This window comes from Schistocerca nitens, chromosome 4 (assembly GCF_023898315.1).
Source record: "Schistocerca nitens isolate TAMUIC-IGC-003100 chromosome 4, iqSchNite1.1, whole genome shotgun sequence".
In the NCBI taxonomy this organism is placed as follows: Eukaryota; Metazoa; Arthropoda; class Insecta; order Orthoptera; family Acrididae; genus Schistocerca; species Schistocerca nitens.
This window is the reverse complement of record NC_064617.1, coordinates 405,020,655-405,036,629: the sequence shown is the minus strand read 5'-3', so window position 1 is coordinate 405,036,629 and position 15,975 is coordinate 405,020,655. Positions and strand designations below refer to the sequence as shown.

General features: G+C 44.4%; 1 protein-coding gene across 1 annotated transcript in view; it reads left to right on the top strand.

Moving 5' to 3' along the window:
* The window catches only part of LOC126252344 (diuretic hormone receptor-like), a 589,551-nt gene that overhangs the window by 325,879 nt on the left and 247,697 nt on the right, over nt 1-15,975 (top strand). Inside the window, exon 2 of the mRNA XM_049953233.1 lies at nt 13,946-14,821. Coding sequence (XP_049809190.1) covers nt 14,596-14,821 — 226 coding nt within the window. The 5' untranslated portion in view covers nt 13,946-14,595. The remainder of the gene's footprint in view (nt 1-13,945; nt 14,822-15,975) is intronic.

Here is a 15,975-nt window from a genome sequence, read left to right as displayed (position 1 = left end):
CATCAAAAAAAGTTTTGCATCACCCCGGTTTCCAGAACTCCTGAAGATAGACATTTACTGTGGATATTGTACCACAGACACAGTCCCTTTGGCTGTTCAGAGATATCACTAAACCCGCCCAAAGATGTAAACAACCACGCATTAGCATCGCCTATTACACAGAGTGGATCCGACGGCCGATCAGTTCGGCATTATACCAGGAACGAGATACACGGTACGTTTTGTCTGTAGTTCAATTATGCCTAGACAGTCAATAACGCGGTTTGATCGCGTCCGCATTCTTACTTTGTGCCTGGAGGGCTCTCAACAAGGGAAGTGTGCAGGCGTCCCGTAGTGAACCAAAGTGATGTTGTTCGGACATGCAGTAGATACAGAGCGCCAGGAACTGTCGATGACATACCTCGCTCAGGCCGCCCAAGGGTTACTACTGCAGTGGATGACCGCTGCTTGTGGATTATGGCTCGGAGGAACCCTGACAGCAACGCCACCATGTTGAATAATGCTTTTCGGTCAGCCACGGGACGTCGTGTTACGACTCAAACTGAGCGCAACAGGCTGCATGATTCGCAACTTCATTCCCGGCGTCCATGGCGAGGTCCATCTTTGCAACCACGACACCATGCAGCGCGGTACAGATGCGCCCAAAAAGATGCCGATTGGACCGCTCAGGATTGGCATCACGTTCTCTTCACTGATGAGTGTCGAATATGCCTTCAACCAGACAATCGTCGGAGACGTGTTTGGAGGCAACCGGGTCAGGCTGAACGCCTCAGACACACCGCCCACCGAGTGCAGCAAGGTGGAGGATCCCTGATGTTTTGGGGTGGCATTATGTGGGGTCGACGTACGCCACTGGTGGTCATGGAAGGCGCCGTAATGGCTGTACAATAGGTGAATACCATCTTCCGACCGATAGTGCAACCATATCGGCAGAACATTGGCGAGGCATTCGTCTTCATGTACGACAATTCGCGCCCATATCGTGCACACCTTCTGAATGACTTCCTTGAGGATAACAACATCGCTCTACTAGAGTGTCCAGCTTGTTCTCCAGACATGAACCCTATTGAACAAGCCTGCGATAATTTGAAAAGAGGTTTTTGCGGAGGACGTGACTCACCAACCACTATGAGGGATCTACTCTGAATCGCCGTTGAGAAGCGGGACAATCTGAACCAACAGTGCCTTTATGAACCTGTAGATAGTATGCCACGACGAATACAGGTATTCATCAGTGCAAGAGGACGTACTACTGGGAATTAGAGGTGCCGGTGTGTACAGCAATCGGCCGGCCGGAGTGGTCGAGCGGTTCTGGCGCTTCAGTCTGGAACCGCGCGACCGCTACGGTCGCAGGTTCGAATCCTGCCTCGGGCATGGATGTGTGTGATGTCCTTAGGTTAGTTAGGTTTAAGTAGTTCTAAGTTCTAGGGGACTGATGACCTCAGAAGTTAAGTCCCATAGTGCTCAGAGCCATTTGAACCATTTGTACAGCAATCTGGACCACCACATCTGAAGGTTTCGCTGTATGGTGGTACAACATGCAATGTATGGTTTTCATGAGCAATAAAAAGGACTGAAATGATGTTTATGTTGATCTCTACTCCAATGGTCTGTACAGGTTCCGGAACTCTCGGAACCGAGGTGATGCAAACCTTTTATTGATTTGTGTACATGCTGTCGAGATGGCGCTGGCGTCATGTTGCTTGTCGGTGTGTTTCTGGCCTCTCTCGTGATAGGCGCACTTGATTCTGCCCCCAATTATCTATCTTCGCCCTACACATTGGCCGACATGTGTACTGAGGACAACTTACGCCAGCACATGATATTTTAATGGAGCGTTTTATATGTGTGAAATTCATTTTTGCTACTTGCATATTTTTAACTTTGCCAAAAGCATAACGGTTTGATGCCACATAATGCTACAGGAACAACTGAGACATCTATTATGCGTACGTTATCACGCGAAACAGTTCAAAATAATAATTCGTTTTCCTTATTTATAGAACTCGGTAATGGAATCATGTCTTTCCGAAATACGTTGTGTTTTTAAGTTAAATAAATTTCACATATGTTCAACTGGTTGCGTCATAAGCTCTGTACCGATCTCGGTGCCAGTTCAGTCGAGTCTGAGGAGACGATAATTCACCATGTCGCGTGGCGAATGCGTCGCCTGTCGTATCGGGACCACACGGGCCTTCGCGGCTTATGTTAGTCCCACGTCACTTCCGCCGCAGCCCCGGAACGCCGCGACACGCAGTGCTGCAAGTTGCTCGCTAGTGTGACAGGAGAAGCCGCCGGCTGACAACTCGCAAGAGGCCTGCAGCCCCCAAAAACCTCCACCCCCGGGGGCGGGGCTGAGCGGTGAGAGGAGCGCCCCGCTCGGCTCAGACTCGCTGGCCTGTGTTCAGCCGCTCGTTGTTTGTCTTCAGCGCAGGGGATAGTGGCGGCGCCACGCGGCGTTTCGCGTAAATGCCGTACAACTCTTGGGTGTAGGAGGGGGAGGTGGGGGAGACTGACGGGACGATGTCGACTTTCGTGGTTGGTGTAGAAAGAGCGAGCGGCAGCTGTAGGCACGTATAAACAGTAGCAGGGGAGGAGGGAACAATTTATATCTGCATGTACATACTCAGAAAGTCGGTGAATGGCGAATGGTACCTTGCAACGTCGCTGGTTATTCCTTTTCCTGTTTCATCCGAAAATAGATCGAGGGAAGAATGAATGTCTATAAGCTTCTGTACTATCCCAGATTTTCCTATTAGCTCTCATTCTGCAAAGTATAGTCAAATGTCGGTTCTCTATATGTTTTTAAGGAACATTTCAGTAATACTCGCACGTTGACTGAACCTACCAGTAGCATATATGAAACATATTTGCAACCGCGATTACGAACAACCCTCAGCTGTATTAGGGAATGACGGCAACGAAAATTTGTGCCGGGTCATGACTCAAAACCTAATTACCCACTTTGCGCCAGCGGTGTCTGCGCGCTTTGGTCGTCCGTGTGCGACTCATGGCCTGACCTAAACTTCCATAATTCGTCGTTCCCGCGTCACATCCTGACTCTTACACACATTATGTAATTCCCGTCCAGGGGAGAACATTTTAACTGAAACTCGCTGCCTGATATCGGCGGATAAATACGATACTATGGTGCCTGATCTGTTAAGGAAAACAATCCTTAACACAGGCACTCCAGCATCCCGCCATCGGTAACATTTCTAGTGGCATGCCTCTGAATCGCTTTCTTGCAAGAACTGCCCTAATATCAAACATAGGTCTTAACTTGGTGAAGAGATTTCCGAGAACATTCCCTTCGAGCATAGCAACAGATGGATGTGAATCTTGGACTGTGTAGAAATCGGCAAGGAAGAGAATGTAAGTGTTTGAAATGTGGTGTTATTCAAGGATCTTGAAATTTAAGTGGACTGAGAAGCTAAGAAGTGAATAGGTTCTCCGGGGGTTGGCGAGGAATAGGATGCTGGCCTGAAGAAGAGGTAGAATGGTAGGACATATTTTAAGACATGAGGGAAATAACTTCAACGGAACTAGAGGAAACGGTAGAGGGTAAAAAGTCTAGGTGAAGACAGAGACAGGAATATACTTCGAAAATAATTGAAGACGTTGAGTGCAAGTGCTACTCTGAGCTGAACAGGTGGCATAGCAGAGAAAGTTGTGACATGCACATCAAACCAGTCAGCAGAGTGATGATTACAAAGATCAGTGGTCAAATGATGTGTTAGTGACGGAGAATTAGAACGATTCTAGTGCAATGAATGGCGGGAAATATTTCTATAAGTAGAATTGAAGCGTTCCACACTTTATTATTATTATTATTGTCTATATTGACACTGATTATGAAGCTTATTATTATTATTGTCTATATGGACACTTATTAGGAAGCCCAAGAGATTGGCTATATATAGTTGAAGAAATTTCAAAGTTGTCTACTGAGACGAGAGCCCTGTCCTATAACGAATCATCAGACAGACATATGGCAGCTGATATGCTGCACTTAGTACTTCCAGGTATTATTAAACGAAATTTCTTAGGACTCGGTTGTTGTTAAAGTTATAAAAAATAAAATTGGTGAGCTACAAGTCAAAAGCAATGTTGTACATCATCTCTACTGTCGTATCAAGACAGAACTAGTCTAACAGGGAACTGCATTATTTCTGCAAGCAATCCTGTTGAATGAACATCCACAACTTCGTATCGTAGTAAATATGGAGTTGACTCGCTCCAGTTGTAAAAGGATATTATTTTCCTAATAACTGAGTAAGTGGCGTTGCTCGGGTATGTATTTATTCCAATCTTCTATTTGTCCACTCCATCACCGTCCCCCTCCCCCCCTCCCTTTCTGCTTATCTCTTCCTCTTCATCCTCACTATGTTCATTTCTTCCTCTTCCCTTTCTTAGTTCATTTCCTCCTGTCCCCTCTCTCTATCCATTTCCCCGACCTATCTGTGCCTATCCCTCTCATACACCACGCTGTCTACCGTTCTCCTCATTCTCTCTTCCATCTCCACATTATTACGCCCCCCCCCCCCCCCCTAAGGAGGCTGGTGGTTCTTGCCATTACAGTATTACTTTACAGATTGCGATTAATATGTGTACGAAATTTGACTGAAATTGTTCCGGGAGTTTCGGATGAGCTTTGCTCGCACATGCACATGTAAAATAAATGTCACACATTTTTAACATATTTCACACATATTTGTACACATACACTCCTGGAAATTGAAATAAGAACACCGTGAATTCATTGTCCCAGGAAGGGGAAACTTTATTGACACATTCCTGGGGTCAGATACATCACATGATCACACTGACAGAACCACAGGCACATAGACACAGGCAACAGAGCATGCACAATGTCGGCACTAGTACAGTGTATATCCACCTTTCGCAGCAATGCAGGCTGCTATTCTCCCATGGAGACGATCGTAGAGATGCTGGATGTAGTCCTGTGGAACGGCTTGCCATGCCATTTCCACCTGGCGCCTCAGTTGGACCAGCGTTCGTGCTGGACGTGCAGACCGCGTGAGACGACGCTTCATCCAGTCACAAACATGCTCAATGGGGGACAGATCCGGAGATCTTGCTGGCCAGGGTAGTTGACTTACACCTTCTAGAGCACGTTCGGTGGCACGGGATACATACGGACGTGGATTGTCCTGTTGGAACAGCAAGTTCCCTTGCCGGTCTAGGAATGGTAGAACGATGGGTTCGATGACGGTTTGGATGTACCGTGCACTATTCAGTGTCCTCTCGACGATCACCAGTGGTGTACGGCCAGTGTAGGAGATCGCTCCCCACACCATGATGCCGGGTGTTGGCCCTGTGTGCCTCGGTCGTATGCAGTCCTGATTGTGGCGCTCACCTGCACGGCGCCAAACACGCATACGACCATCATTGGCACCAAGGCAGAAGCGACTCTCATCGCTGAAGACGACACGTCTCCATTCGTCCCTCCATTCACGCCTGTCGCGACACCACTGGAGGCGGGCTGCACGATGTTGGGGCGTGAGCGGAAGACGGCCTAACGGTGTGCGGGACCGTAGCCCAGCTTCATGGAGACGGTTGCGAATGGTCCTCGCCGATACCCCAGGAGCAACAGTGTCCCTAATTTGCTGGGAAGTGGCGGTGCGGTCCCCTACGGCACTGCGTAGGATCCTACGGTCTTGGCGTGCATCCGTGCGTCGCTGCGGTCCGGTCCCTGGTCGACGGGCACGTGCACCTTCCGCCGACCACTGGCGACAACATCGATGTACTGTGGAGACCTCACGCCCCACGTGTTCAGCAATTCGGCGGTACGTCCACCCGGCCTCCCGCATGCCCACTATACGCCCTCGCTCAAAGTCCGTCAACTGCACATACGGTTCACGTCCACGCTGTCGCGGCATGCTACCAGTGTTAAAGACTGCGATGGAGCTCCGTATGCCACGGCAAACTGGCTGACACTGACGGCGGCGGTGCACAAATGCTGCGCAGCTAGCGCCATTCGACGGCCAACACCGCGGTTCCTGGTGTGTCCGCTGTGCCGTGCGTGTGATCATTGCTTGTACAGCCCTCTCGCAGTGTCCGGAGCAAGTATGGTGGGTCTGACACACCGGTGTCAATGTGTTCTTTTTTCCATTTCCAGGAGTGTATTTCACCTCTGTCTAGCAGTTTCGCCTGCAGATTCATTTTCAAACAGCTCACTACCTATGACGTCGTATCTCCTGAACTAAATGGTGTACAATTATGCAGTTGTTCAGGTAAATCCAACATATACCTGGTGTCTGTGAAATGTGTTGTGAATTGAGTTAGCGGCAAAGAAGTAATAAATTAAAACGTCAACCATGTTGCGGCACTTTCTCACGCATCTCAGTATTTATGACATAACATTTCCTGAACTATGTGTCATACGATAATACATTTTTATAGGCACCGTTCAACGGCTTATTTGGATACTGTATTCCAACGGTGTTACGAAAAGAGTTTGCAGCAAAGAAGTGATAAATTAAAACGTCATGCTTCATGTGGCAGTTTTACTGCATGTACAGAGGAAATGTAGTAAGAGATAAACATATTTCATTACATGATTTTGTGGGGGTCGTCAGCTTGTAAAATTTCCGTAAAGGTTGAAACTACGTGTGTAAAGGTTCTTGCGAGTCTCTAAATGCTCTCATTCTCAAACACTGGATAACTAAGGTGTGGATATTCTGTTGTCGTGGACTACACTTCTCTTTCAGCACCATCACCTACCCATCTGATTGGTGGGTGCTTCTTACCCCCATAGTGAATCTTTCAGGCAGTAATTGATATGTGTACCCAGTTCACTTGAACTTGGTCCACTGGATTAGGAGGAGAGGTGGACTATAAATAAATAAATAAATAAATACATACGTACATACATACATTTCTTATAATTTGTGTGGAGCCCGCATCTCGTGGTCGTGCGGTAGCGTTCTCGCTTTCCACGCCCGAGTTCCCGGGTTCGATTCCCGGCGGGGTCAGGGATTTTCTCTGCCTCGTGATGGCTGGGTGTTGTGTGATGTCCGTAGGTTAGTTAGGTTTAAGTAGTTCTAAGTTCTAGGTGACTGATGACCTAAGATGTTAAGTCCCATAGTGCTCAGAGCCATTTGAACCATTTTTTTTAATTTGTGTGGATATCACGACAGGATTCGGGCTAACAAATGGATCAACGTTACTATAAACGAGCAATAGATGACGCTAACGACGCATTATTTATATATGCCTCGAAGCATAAGACAACGGATATTAATAAGAGCTGCCATAGTTAAAATTCTATCTGCGATCGGGCTACTTACAGTGAAAAATATAAGAAATATCGCAGAAGAGTGGTCATTACAGAACTAAGAATAGAAACAGAGCCTATATACCTAGATACGGTGAAACCTGTTGAAACTTAGATCACGTGTGAGACCCAGAGCACAGTGGACTGTGTAGCGCAGAGACGACCACCTCAAGCAACATGAGGGCACGGAGTGGTGCACACAGAGAAGGGAAGTAAATAGGTGCGCTACTAAGTCGATGGGGCGAAGCTATAGCCAACTATTAGGACGACTCGGAGGTGTTGCGAAACCAACTAGCCCAGCCGTTCTCATGAAACTAACAGTCTTAAATACAAGCTGTGGAGGTATATTATGAAACGAAGTAAATGACGGTGAAGGTGCATAAAATGTAAGAAAACTATGATACCATATCCGTGACACTGACAATTTACAGAATGAAAAGTTGGAAAAGTATATTATAAAGTGATTTGAGTAACGCCGGAGGCGAAACCTCACGTGGTGGTGGAAAGTTCCTATGGGACGAAACTGCTGAGGTCATCGGTCCATCTAACTTTAACTTACGCTAAGGACAACAGACACACCCATGCCCGAGGGACGACTCGAACCGCCGACAGGGAGAGCCGCGCGAACCGTGGCAAGGCGCCCTGGACTGCGTGGCTACCCCGCCCGGCCGAAAATCGTGTAAAACGTAGGAGGTGTAACAAGATAGACTAATGGCAGAAATAGCACACAAACAAGAAAGCAGCTTTTTTCATATCAGTACATACAAAAACTGTAAAAAATCCTAAGAAACCTTTCAAGTACTTATAATGTGACATGTAGTAAATAAACAGTTAGGATAGATGCAGGAAGTCTACAACCAAAGATAATGTAATAGTGTAATAACTATTCAGTAGGGCCATATGTTTGAGCGAGGTTTGTTCATTCAAAGCATGCAACGGATCATGGTTGGTGCTGCGGGGTATTTCGATTTACTCAAGATTATTCAGGACACCGCCTTCAGGCTGCAGATATAGAATGCTGCAACCCGTGTTTATGTCCGGCACAGAGTGGCCACTATTTTTTGGGTGATTGATTAGGGCTGATTTTGAGTTGTCAAGGTCTTGATGCTCTCTGAAATGTACGTTAAAGGAACGATCGGTCTGTCCTGTACTGTATAGATATGTCGCCAATCGCTTCCCATGAATTTGATCAATACCTGACTAAGGGTAGCGATTGCACTCTCTGGTTTCGTGATGTTTCAGTTGGAGTCGAACTTTACGGGGGGCAAAGAAAGCGGATGTAACTCCTGATTTTGTAAGCCATTTACCGATCTCATCACATGTGATACGCAGATACGAGAGAATACAACGAATTTGTACGAGACAGTCAGTGCTGAAAGGTACTGAATTTTTTGAATGAGTGATTCAATAAGATTCTGTTGACAACCATTAGAATGCACGATACATGGAACTGCATTAAGCTCGTGCAGTTTGTCTTCTTCTGAAAATGGCACGCGACTGATGCATTGCATGTAGAGCAGCCATTTTATGCTGTTCCGAGTGATTTGAAGAATAATGAATGATTCAACTAACTTATTAAAGTGGACTTCATTGTTTTGCAGGGTTATTTCCAGATCCAAAAATGGGAATGTGAAGCCATTATGGTGTTACAAAGAGAACTCAATTTTAGGATGCGTTTTATTAAAGTATTGTTGAAAGAGTTGTACTTGGGCATCGGTTCCATTGTACAAGAGTATAATGCGTCAACGTGTGTTTTATAACAAACTATTCTTTGAAGGTGCTGAGGATGGATGGAGAAAAAGAACATATGTTCGATACAGCTAACGTAAATGTAAGCAGGTATGCTTGCAGGAGGGGACACCATAACTAGCCCGTCGGGTTTGTCTGTTACTATGTTAATAAAGGAGAAATAATTATTATTCTTCACGATTCGAAGCAAAGTCAGGGATTTCTTAATTATTTGCGGGTCTAAGTAGAAAAGTTTTCATTGGTTGAACAGAATGATATGAGTCACGTCTTTAAAAGGGATATTTGGATGTATGTTTGCGATATCCAAGTTTGCAAAGTTAGTGTCCTTGTTTATCTTTACCTGTGTAAGGTGTTTAATGATAGTTAAAATGGTTCGGAGCACTATGGGACATAACTACTGAGGTCATCAGTCCCCTAGAACGTAGAACTACTTAAAACTAACTAACCTAAGGACATCACACGCATCCATGCACGGCACAGGATTCGAATGTTTTTGATAGTATAATCAGTATGAAAACCATAGTGTTTACTAAGGATAATTTCAGTTCTTTGGCTAGCCTATAATCTCTGAGTCAATAGCATTAACAATTGGCCTTAAAGGAGCGTAAGGCTCATGAAGCGTCACTACAACTCTGAATGTTGAAGTTCTGGAGTTCATTGGCAAAATTGGCGTAAAGATAATATACGTGTCATTCAAAGCTTCATTGATTTCTACAAGAAGTTTTAGCGTGGGACAGAAAGTACATATGACACATTTAGTCGAGGAAAGAACATATTATTCCTTCGGTACACCATCAACTTCGCACAAAACTACAAAAGTACAGCCGTATTTTCCAGCCTGATTTTCTTGGAGTTTCTTATTAAAAACGCGTAGAAATCGTGCTGCGAGATAATAGAGTCCATTTTAAAATATAGGGGAAGGAAACACCAACTAGTTGTGTTATTCATCTTCATAATCAGTTATCTGCTATATTAGCAGGTCCTTTGCCTCTCCATTTTTTGCGGTCCATTGCTTCCTTCTTAAGGCTGCTGTATGTTGTACTGTCCATCATGTCATCCAGTATCTGGAATATCTTCCTTCCTCGCTTCCTTTTCCCTTCTACATAACCTTCTAAAAACTGTTTTTATCAGTCCGTCATTGTTTCTTAATATATGCCCAATCCAATTTCTTTTTCTTCTCTTTATTACATCTAGTAACCGTCTTTTCTCTCCCACTCTTCTCAGTACCTCTTCATTTTTTACTCTGTCCATCCAACTTATTCTTTCCATCCTCCACCATGTCCAGATCTCAAAAGCCTCCAGACTTTCTCTGTCTTTCTTCCTCATAGTCCATGTTTCAGCGCCATATAGAAAACTCCATAAAAGACATTTTATGAGTCTCTTCCTGAGTTCTCTGTCCAGACCGCCACAGAAAATTTTCCTTTTCTTATAAAACGCCTCTTTTGCCTTTGCTATCCTTGTTTCAATTTCTGTGGTGCACTTTCAGTCGGTGTCTAACCTGCATCCAAGACACTTAAAATTTTGCACCTGTTCTAGTATTTCTCCATTCAACATAATTTTCATTTCCTTATTTCCTCCTAGTGCAAATACTTTTGTTTGATTTGTGTTAATTTTCATTCCATATTTTTTTCCGTTAGTTTCAATGGTGTCCACCAAATCCTGTAATTCTTTTTCCCCTATGGCTAGAAGGACCATGTCATTAGCAAACCTCAAACACCCTACGCTTCTTCCTCCAATTTCTTCTCCTTTGTCATCTAATGAGCATTGGTCAATCATATTTTCCAAGTAGAGGTTGAAAAGAGTAGGTGATAGACAGTATCCTCGTCTTACTCATTTTCCTAGTCCGATCCAGTCTGTACTTTCTCCTCTCACTTTAATTGAGGCTTTTTGATTAAGATACAATGAGTTTACAAGTCTTCTGGTTTTCCAGATCACTCTCTTTTCCCGCACTGTAGTCGCCAGCTTGTCCGAAACCACATTGTAAAATGCCTTTTCTAGATCGATGAAGCACATATATACGTCTCTTCGTTTCTCAATAAACCTTTCTCCCAAGATTCGTAGGAGCCCTATTGTATCTCTGGTGCCCATATTCCGTCTAAAGCCAAACTGCTCCTCGCCAAGATTCTCATCCATTACTTTTTCAAGTCTTTTATTAATTATTCTTAACATCACTTTGGCTGCATGTGAAATGAGGCTGATTGTCCTGTGCTCGCTGCATTTCTTGAATCCTTGTTTTTTCGGTAATGGAATCATTAGTGTTGTCAGAAAGTCCTCAGTCTATTCACCACTGTCTATTCACCACCTCAGTATTTCTCTTATTCCATCTTGGTTCAAGCATTTTAATATTTCTGCCGGTATCGTATCTGTACCTACAGCTTTGCCATTTTTCGTTGCAGCTATGGCAGACTTCACTTCTTCCATTATGATGGTTGGTCCTTTCTCGTCATCACTTACACTGTTGTGTGATTCAAGTTCCAGAGTTTCTGGTTTGCTATTTGTGTCATATAGCTCTTTTAGATATTCTTCCCATCTCTGGAGGACATCGTCACATTCTTTGTACACTACCTTTTCGTCTTTACTCAAAATTTCCATAGTAGCACTTTCTGCTCTGTTTTGTTCCCATGTCATTGTCTTTACTCTGTTGTATAGTAAGTCGTATCTTCCCTTCCTGTCCAGTTCTTCAATTTCATCACATTCCACTTTTAGTCGTTTTTTCCTAGCCTCCTCTGTTTCTCTTCGCAGTTCATTATTTAACCTTCGGTATATCTTTCTTGCATCTTCATTGTTCTTGTTTTTCAATTTTCTTTTCTGCTCCATCTTGGAAATCATTTCTTGTGTGACCCATGGTTTTTCTGACCGTATCCCTTTTACATATCCTAGATTTTGTTGTCCTGCTTTAATGATTCCTTCTTTCAGCATATTCCAGTACTCTTTGGCATTATCAGGTGGTTCTTTGTCTCGTAATGTGCTTGGAAACTCCCGAGAAGGCATTTCTGTAATTTGTTCTTTGTTGGATCTTATCTTCTCTAGATCCCACTTCTTCACCATGGTCGCCTTCTTCAGTTTTTACATTCTTATTTTTGTTTCTGCCATAAGTAAGTTGTGGTCGCTATTAATATCTGCACCTGGTAATGTGGGCACCTTCTTGATTCCATTCCTGTATCTTTCTTCTACCAGTACAAAATTGATCTGGTTTCTGTATTTATCCCCTAGTAATATTCACTGTTCTTCAAATCGCCGAAAACAGCATAAAATCGCTGCCCTCCATGCAATGCTTCATCGTGTCAATCTCGTTCCGCCTTATGAAAAAGACTACCAGAATGAGCTAGATACAATTAGATTTACTGCGTATTCTAATGGTTATCAACCAAATGACGTTGATTCACTCATCCGAACAATGCAATTAAAAGTCCCACCTAAGAACCGTTGTCAGAATACTTTATTACTCAATAGCACAGACAAACGTGTAAAAAATAATTTTAGGGTCCCGCATCTGATAGGATCAGTAAATAAGTTAGTAAAGCAGGGACTGAAAACCCTTCCTAACCCTCCAGTAGTGTTGGACTCCAACTGAAACATCACGAAACCAGAGAGGGCAAACGTTAGACTTAATCAGGTACTGATCAGATTCAGTGTAGCGATTGCCGAAATATCTGTACTGGCCAAACAGGTCGTTCCTTTGAAGTACGTTTCAGAGAGCATCTGGACCTTAGCAACTCAAAACCAGCCTTGGCCAATCACATAAAAATAATGGCCACTCTGTTCCAGACATCAACATGGTCTGCAGCATTCTACATCTCCAGCCTGAAGGCGGTGCCCTGAATATTCTTGAGGAAATAGAAATACTCTGCAGCACCAACCACAACCCGTTGCATACTTTGAATGAACAAACCTTTCTTAAACACATGACCTTATTGAATAATTTTTCGTTTTTGAAACAGCTTCGGATAATCGTTCCATTACGTTCGGTTGTAGACTTGCAGCACCTCAGCAAAATGTTTATTTACTAAGTGTCATGTTCTCAGTACTTGGGAAGAAGTCTCAGGATAGTTCACTGTGTTTGCGTGTATGGACTTGAAAAAACGAGGTTACGTATTGTAATGTGTTTTATTTAGTCCATTAGACTACCTTATTATAATTTCTACGTTTTTATGTCTTAGGAGTTAATCAGCTTACTTTACAATAAGCTGTTTCAAATTTGCATTTTCGACCTGGTCATTTTGATGATGGTCGTATCATACCTTTCTACATTTTATGCTCCTTCGTCGTCATTTACATCATTTCATCGTATACTTTCTTAATTTGTGTGGAACATTGTCAAATTCATGTGAACCGGGCTAGACACTTTCGCTTGCTGACCTTCCTAATAGATGGTAACAGCTTCGCCACATCGACTTAGTGGCTGACCTATTACTTTCTTTCTCTTTGTTCACTATTCCGTGACCTGCTATAGCTTGTGAGGGCCTCATATGCTCTATCCAGTCCCGCCGCGCTTGGGTTCGCAACACGAGACGTACGTTTCAACCTGTTATTCTGTCTCGTATGCCTCTCTGTTTCCATTCTTGGTTCCGCAATCGTCACTGTTATGCGACATTTCTTCTATTTTTCATTGCAACTAGTCCGAATACAGGTAGAGTTTTAGATACGGTAGCTCTTATTAGTATCAATTGCCTTATGGTTACAAAAATTTGTAAATAATTCTTCTTTAGCGTCACGTCTTTCTTGTTTTCTTTAACATTACAAGTGATGAAGGGCATCTGTTACCTCGAAAGTAGTCGCGATACTGGAAAATAAAAGAGTGTTACAACTGAAACTGTTTACCTCCGTATTAACTATGTATTATTTTCCTTGAAAATACATCTTTTACATGAGTGTTTTGTCTGTCGTCTGTTTCAGGTTGGGAGACTTGTTGGTGGGCTTCTGGAGGCAGTCGCCCATACTGAAGCTGGATGCTACCCACCCAAATACTGCCTGCTGCATCGCTGCTGCCACTGACGCCTATGACGAGAAGCCGTGTCAAGATCAATAGTTCGTTTGTATTACGAACTAGATACACAGCACGCAGAAAAAAAGTGTGCAATTAATTACAAGATGTGTTTCGTTCATAATGCTTTCTACAGTAGAGCATTTCAGACGAACGTGTTGTTTTAAATCAGTTTACCACTCCTAATGCACTTTCTGAATGTCTTTGAAAATGAACTGTTTCTGCAGTATTATTTATGCGTGAACCGACTCTTGGAAATCATAAAAGGGCTTGTCTATGAGCAAGAGTTAAATGTGGAAGCGTCGTTGTTGTGTCGTGTTACAGTACAAATGATCAATATTTTTGTGTTCTGAGGATAGTACTGTGAACGCTTAACTTCACAACACCAAATTAATCTTGGCACTGGTAGCAGAGGTGCAGGAACACTAGACGACAAGTTGGCGTATAATGGGGACGAGAGGTGACTGGTGTATAAGCACGCAAAACGACAGTATAGATCCCTTTCCCTGCATAGAGAGCCTCCCTCCTATTGAGTAAAGTACTCCAAACTGTAACGTGGGCTATGGCGCTGCCGTCGCTGATGTTCCCTATGCTGGAGAACACGACTCTGGAGGAGCTGCAGTGCCTGCTGGCGGAAGCCACGGGGGCAGAGCTGGAAGCGGCGGTGTCGGGGGCCAGCTGCCCCCGAGCCTGGGACAGCGTCACCTGCTGGCCAACCTCGCCGGCCGACACCCTCGTGCTGATGCCCTGCTTCTCGGAGCTCAACGGCATGCCGTATGACACCAGCCGTAAGTACTCTGAGCATTTATCGACTAATCGTAAGGTCAACGGACGAATTATTAGTCACACAGGTAATAGAGAACGTCAGTCACTTAGTGGCTCTGTAGATCGTGTAGAAATCATGGTAGGCTATCGTGTGATCCTCCACCACAGATAAAGACTGAGGTGACAAAAGTCATGGGATAGCGATATACTCATACACAGATGGCGGCAGTATTGCGGACACACGGTATAAAAAGGTAGTGCATTGGTGGAGCTGTCATTTGTGTTCACGTAATTCATGTATTCATGTCAAAAGGTTTTCGGCTTTGTTATGCCGCATAATGTAATTGACAGACTTTGAACACGGTATGGTAGTTGGAGCTACACCAATGGGACATTTCACTTCCTACATGTCCGCCCTCGGTAGCTGTGTGGTCAGCGCGACAGACTGTCAATCCTAAGGAGCCGGGTTCGATTCCCGGCTGGGTCGGAGATTTTCTCAGCTCAGGGACTGGGTGTTGTGTTGTCCTAATCATCTTCATTTCATCCCCATCGATGCGCAAGTCGCCGAAATGGCGTCAAATCGAAAGACTTGCACCAGGTGAGCGGTCTACCCGACGGGAGGCCCTCGTCACACGACATTATTATTATTATTATTACTTCCTAAATCGTTCGAAATTTTCATATTCCGAGTTCCACAGTGTCAAGAGTGTATCGATAATACCAAATTTCAGGCATTAACTTTCACCATGGACAACGCAGTGGCAGACGGCCTTCACTTAACGACCGAGAGCAGCGGCGTTTGCGTAGAGTTGTCGGTGCTAGCAGACAAGCAACATTGCGTGAAATAACTGTCGAAACCAATGTGCACTTAAAACAAACGTATCCGTTAGGACACTGTGGCGAAATTTGGCGTTAATGGGCGTGGCGGCAGACGAGCGACGCTAGTTCCTTTGCTAACAGCACGACATCATCTGCTGGCCCCGCGACGATATCGGCTGCACCCTAGGCAACTGGACAAACGTGGCCTGGTCAGATGAGTTCAGATTTGAGTCGGCAAAATCTGATGGTAGGGTTAGAGTGTTACGTAGACGCCACGAAACCATGGACCCAGGTTGTCAGAAGACACCGTGCAAGTTGGTGGTGGCTCCACAATGATGTGAGCCGTGTTTACATGGAA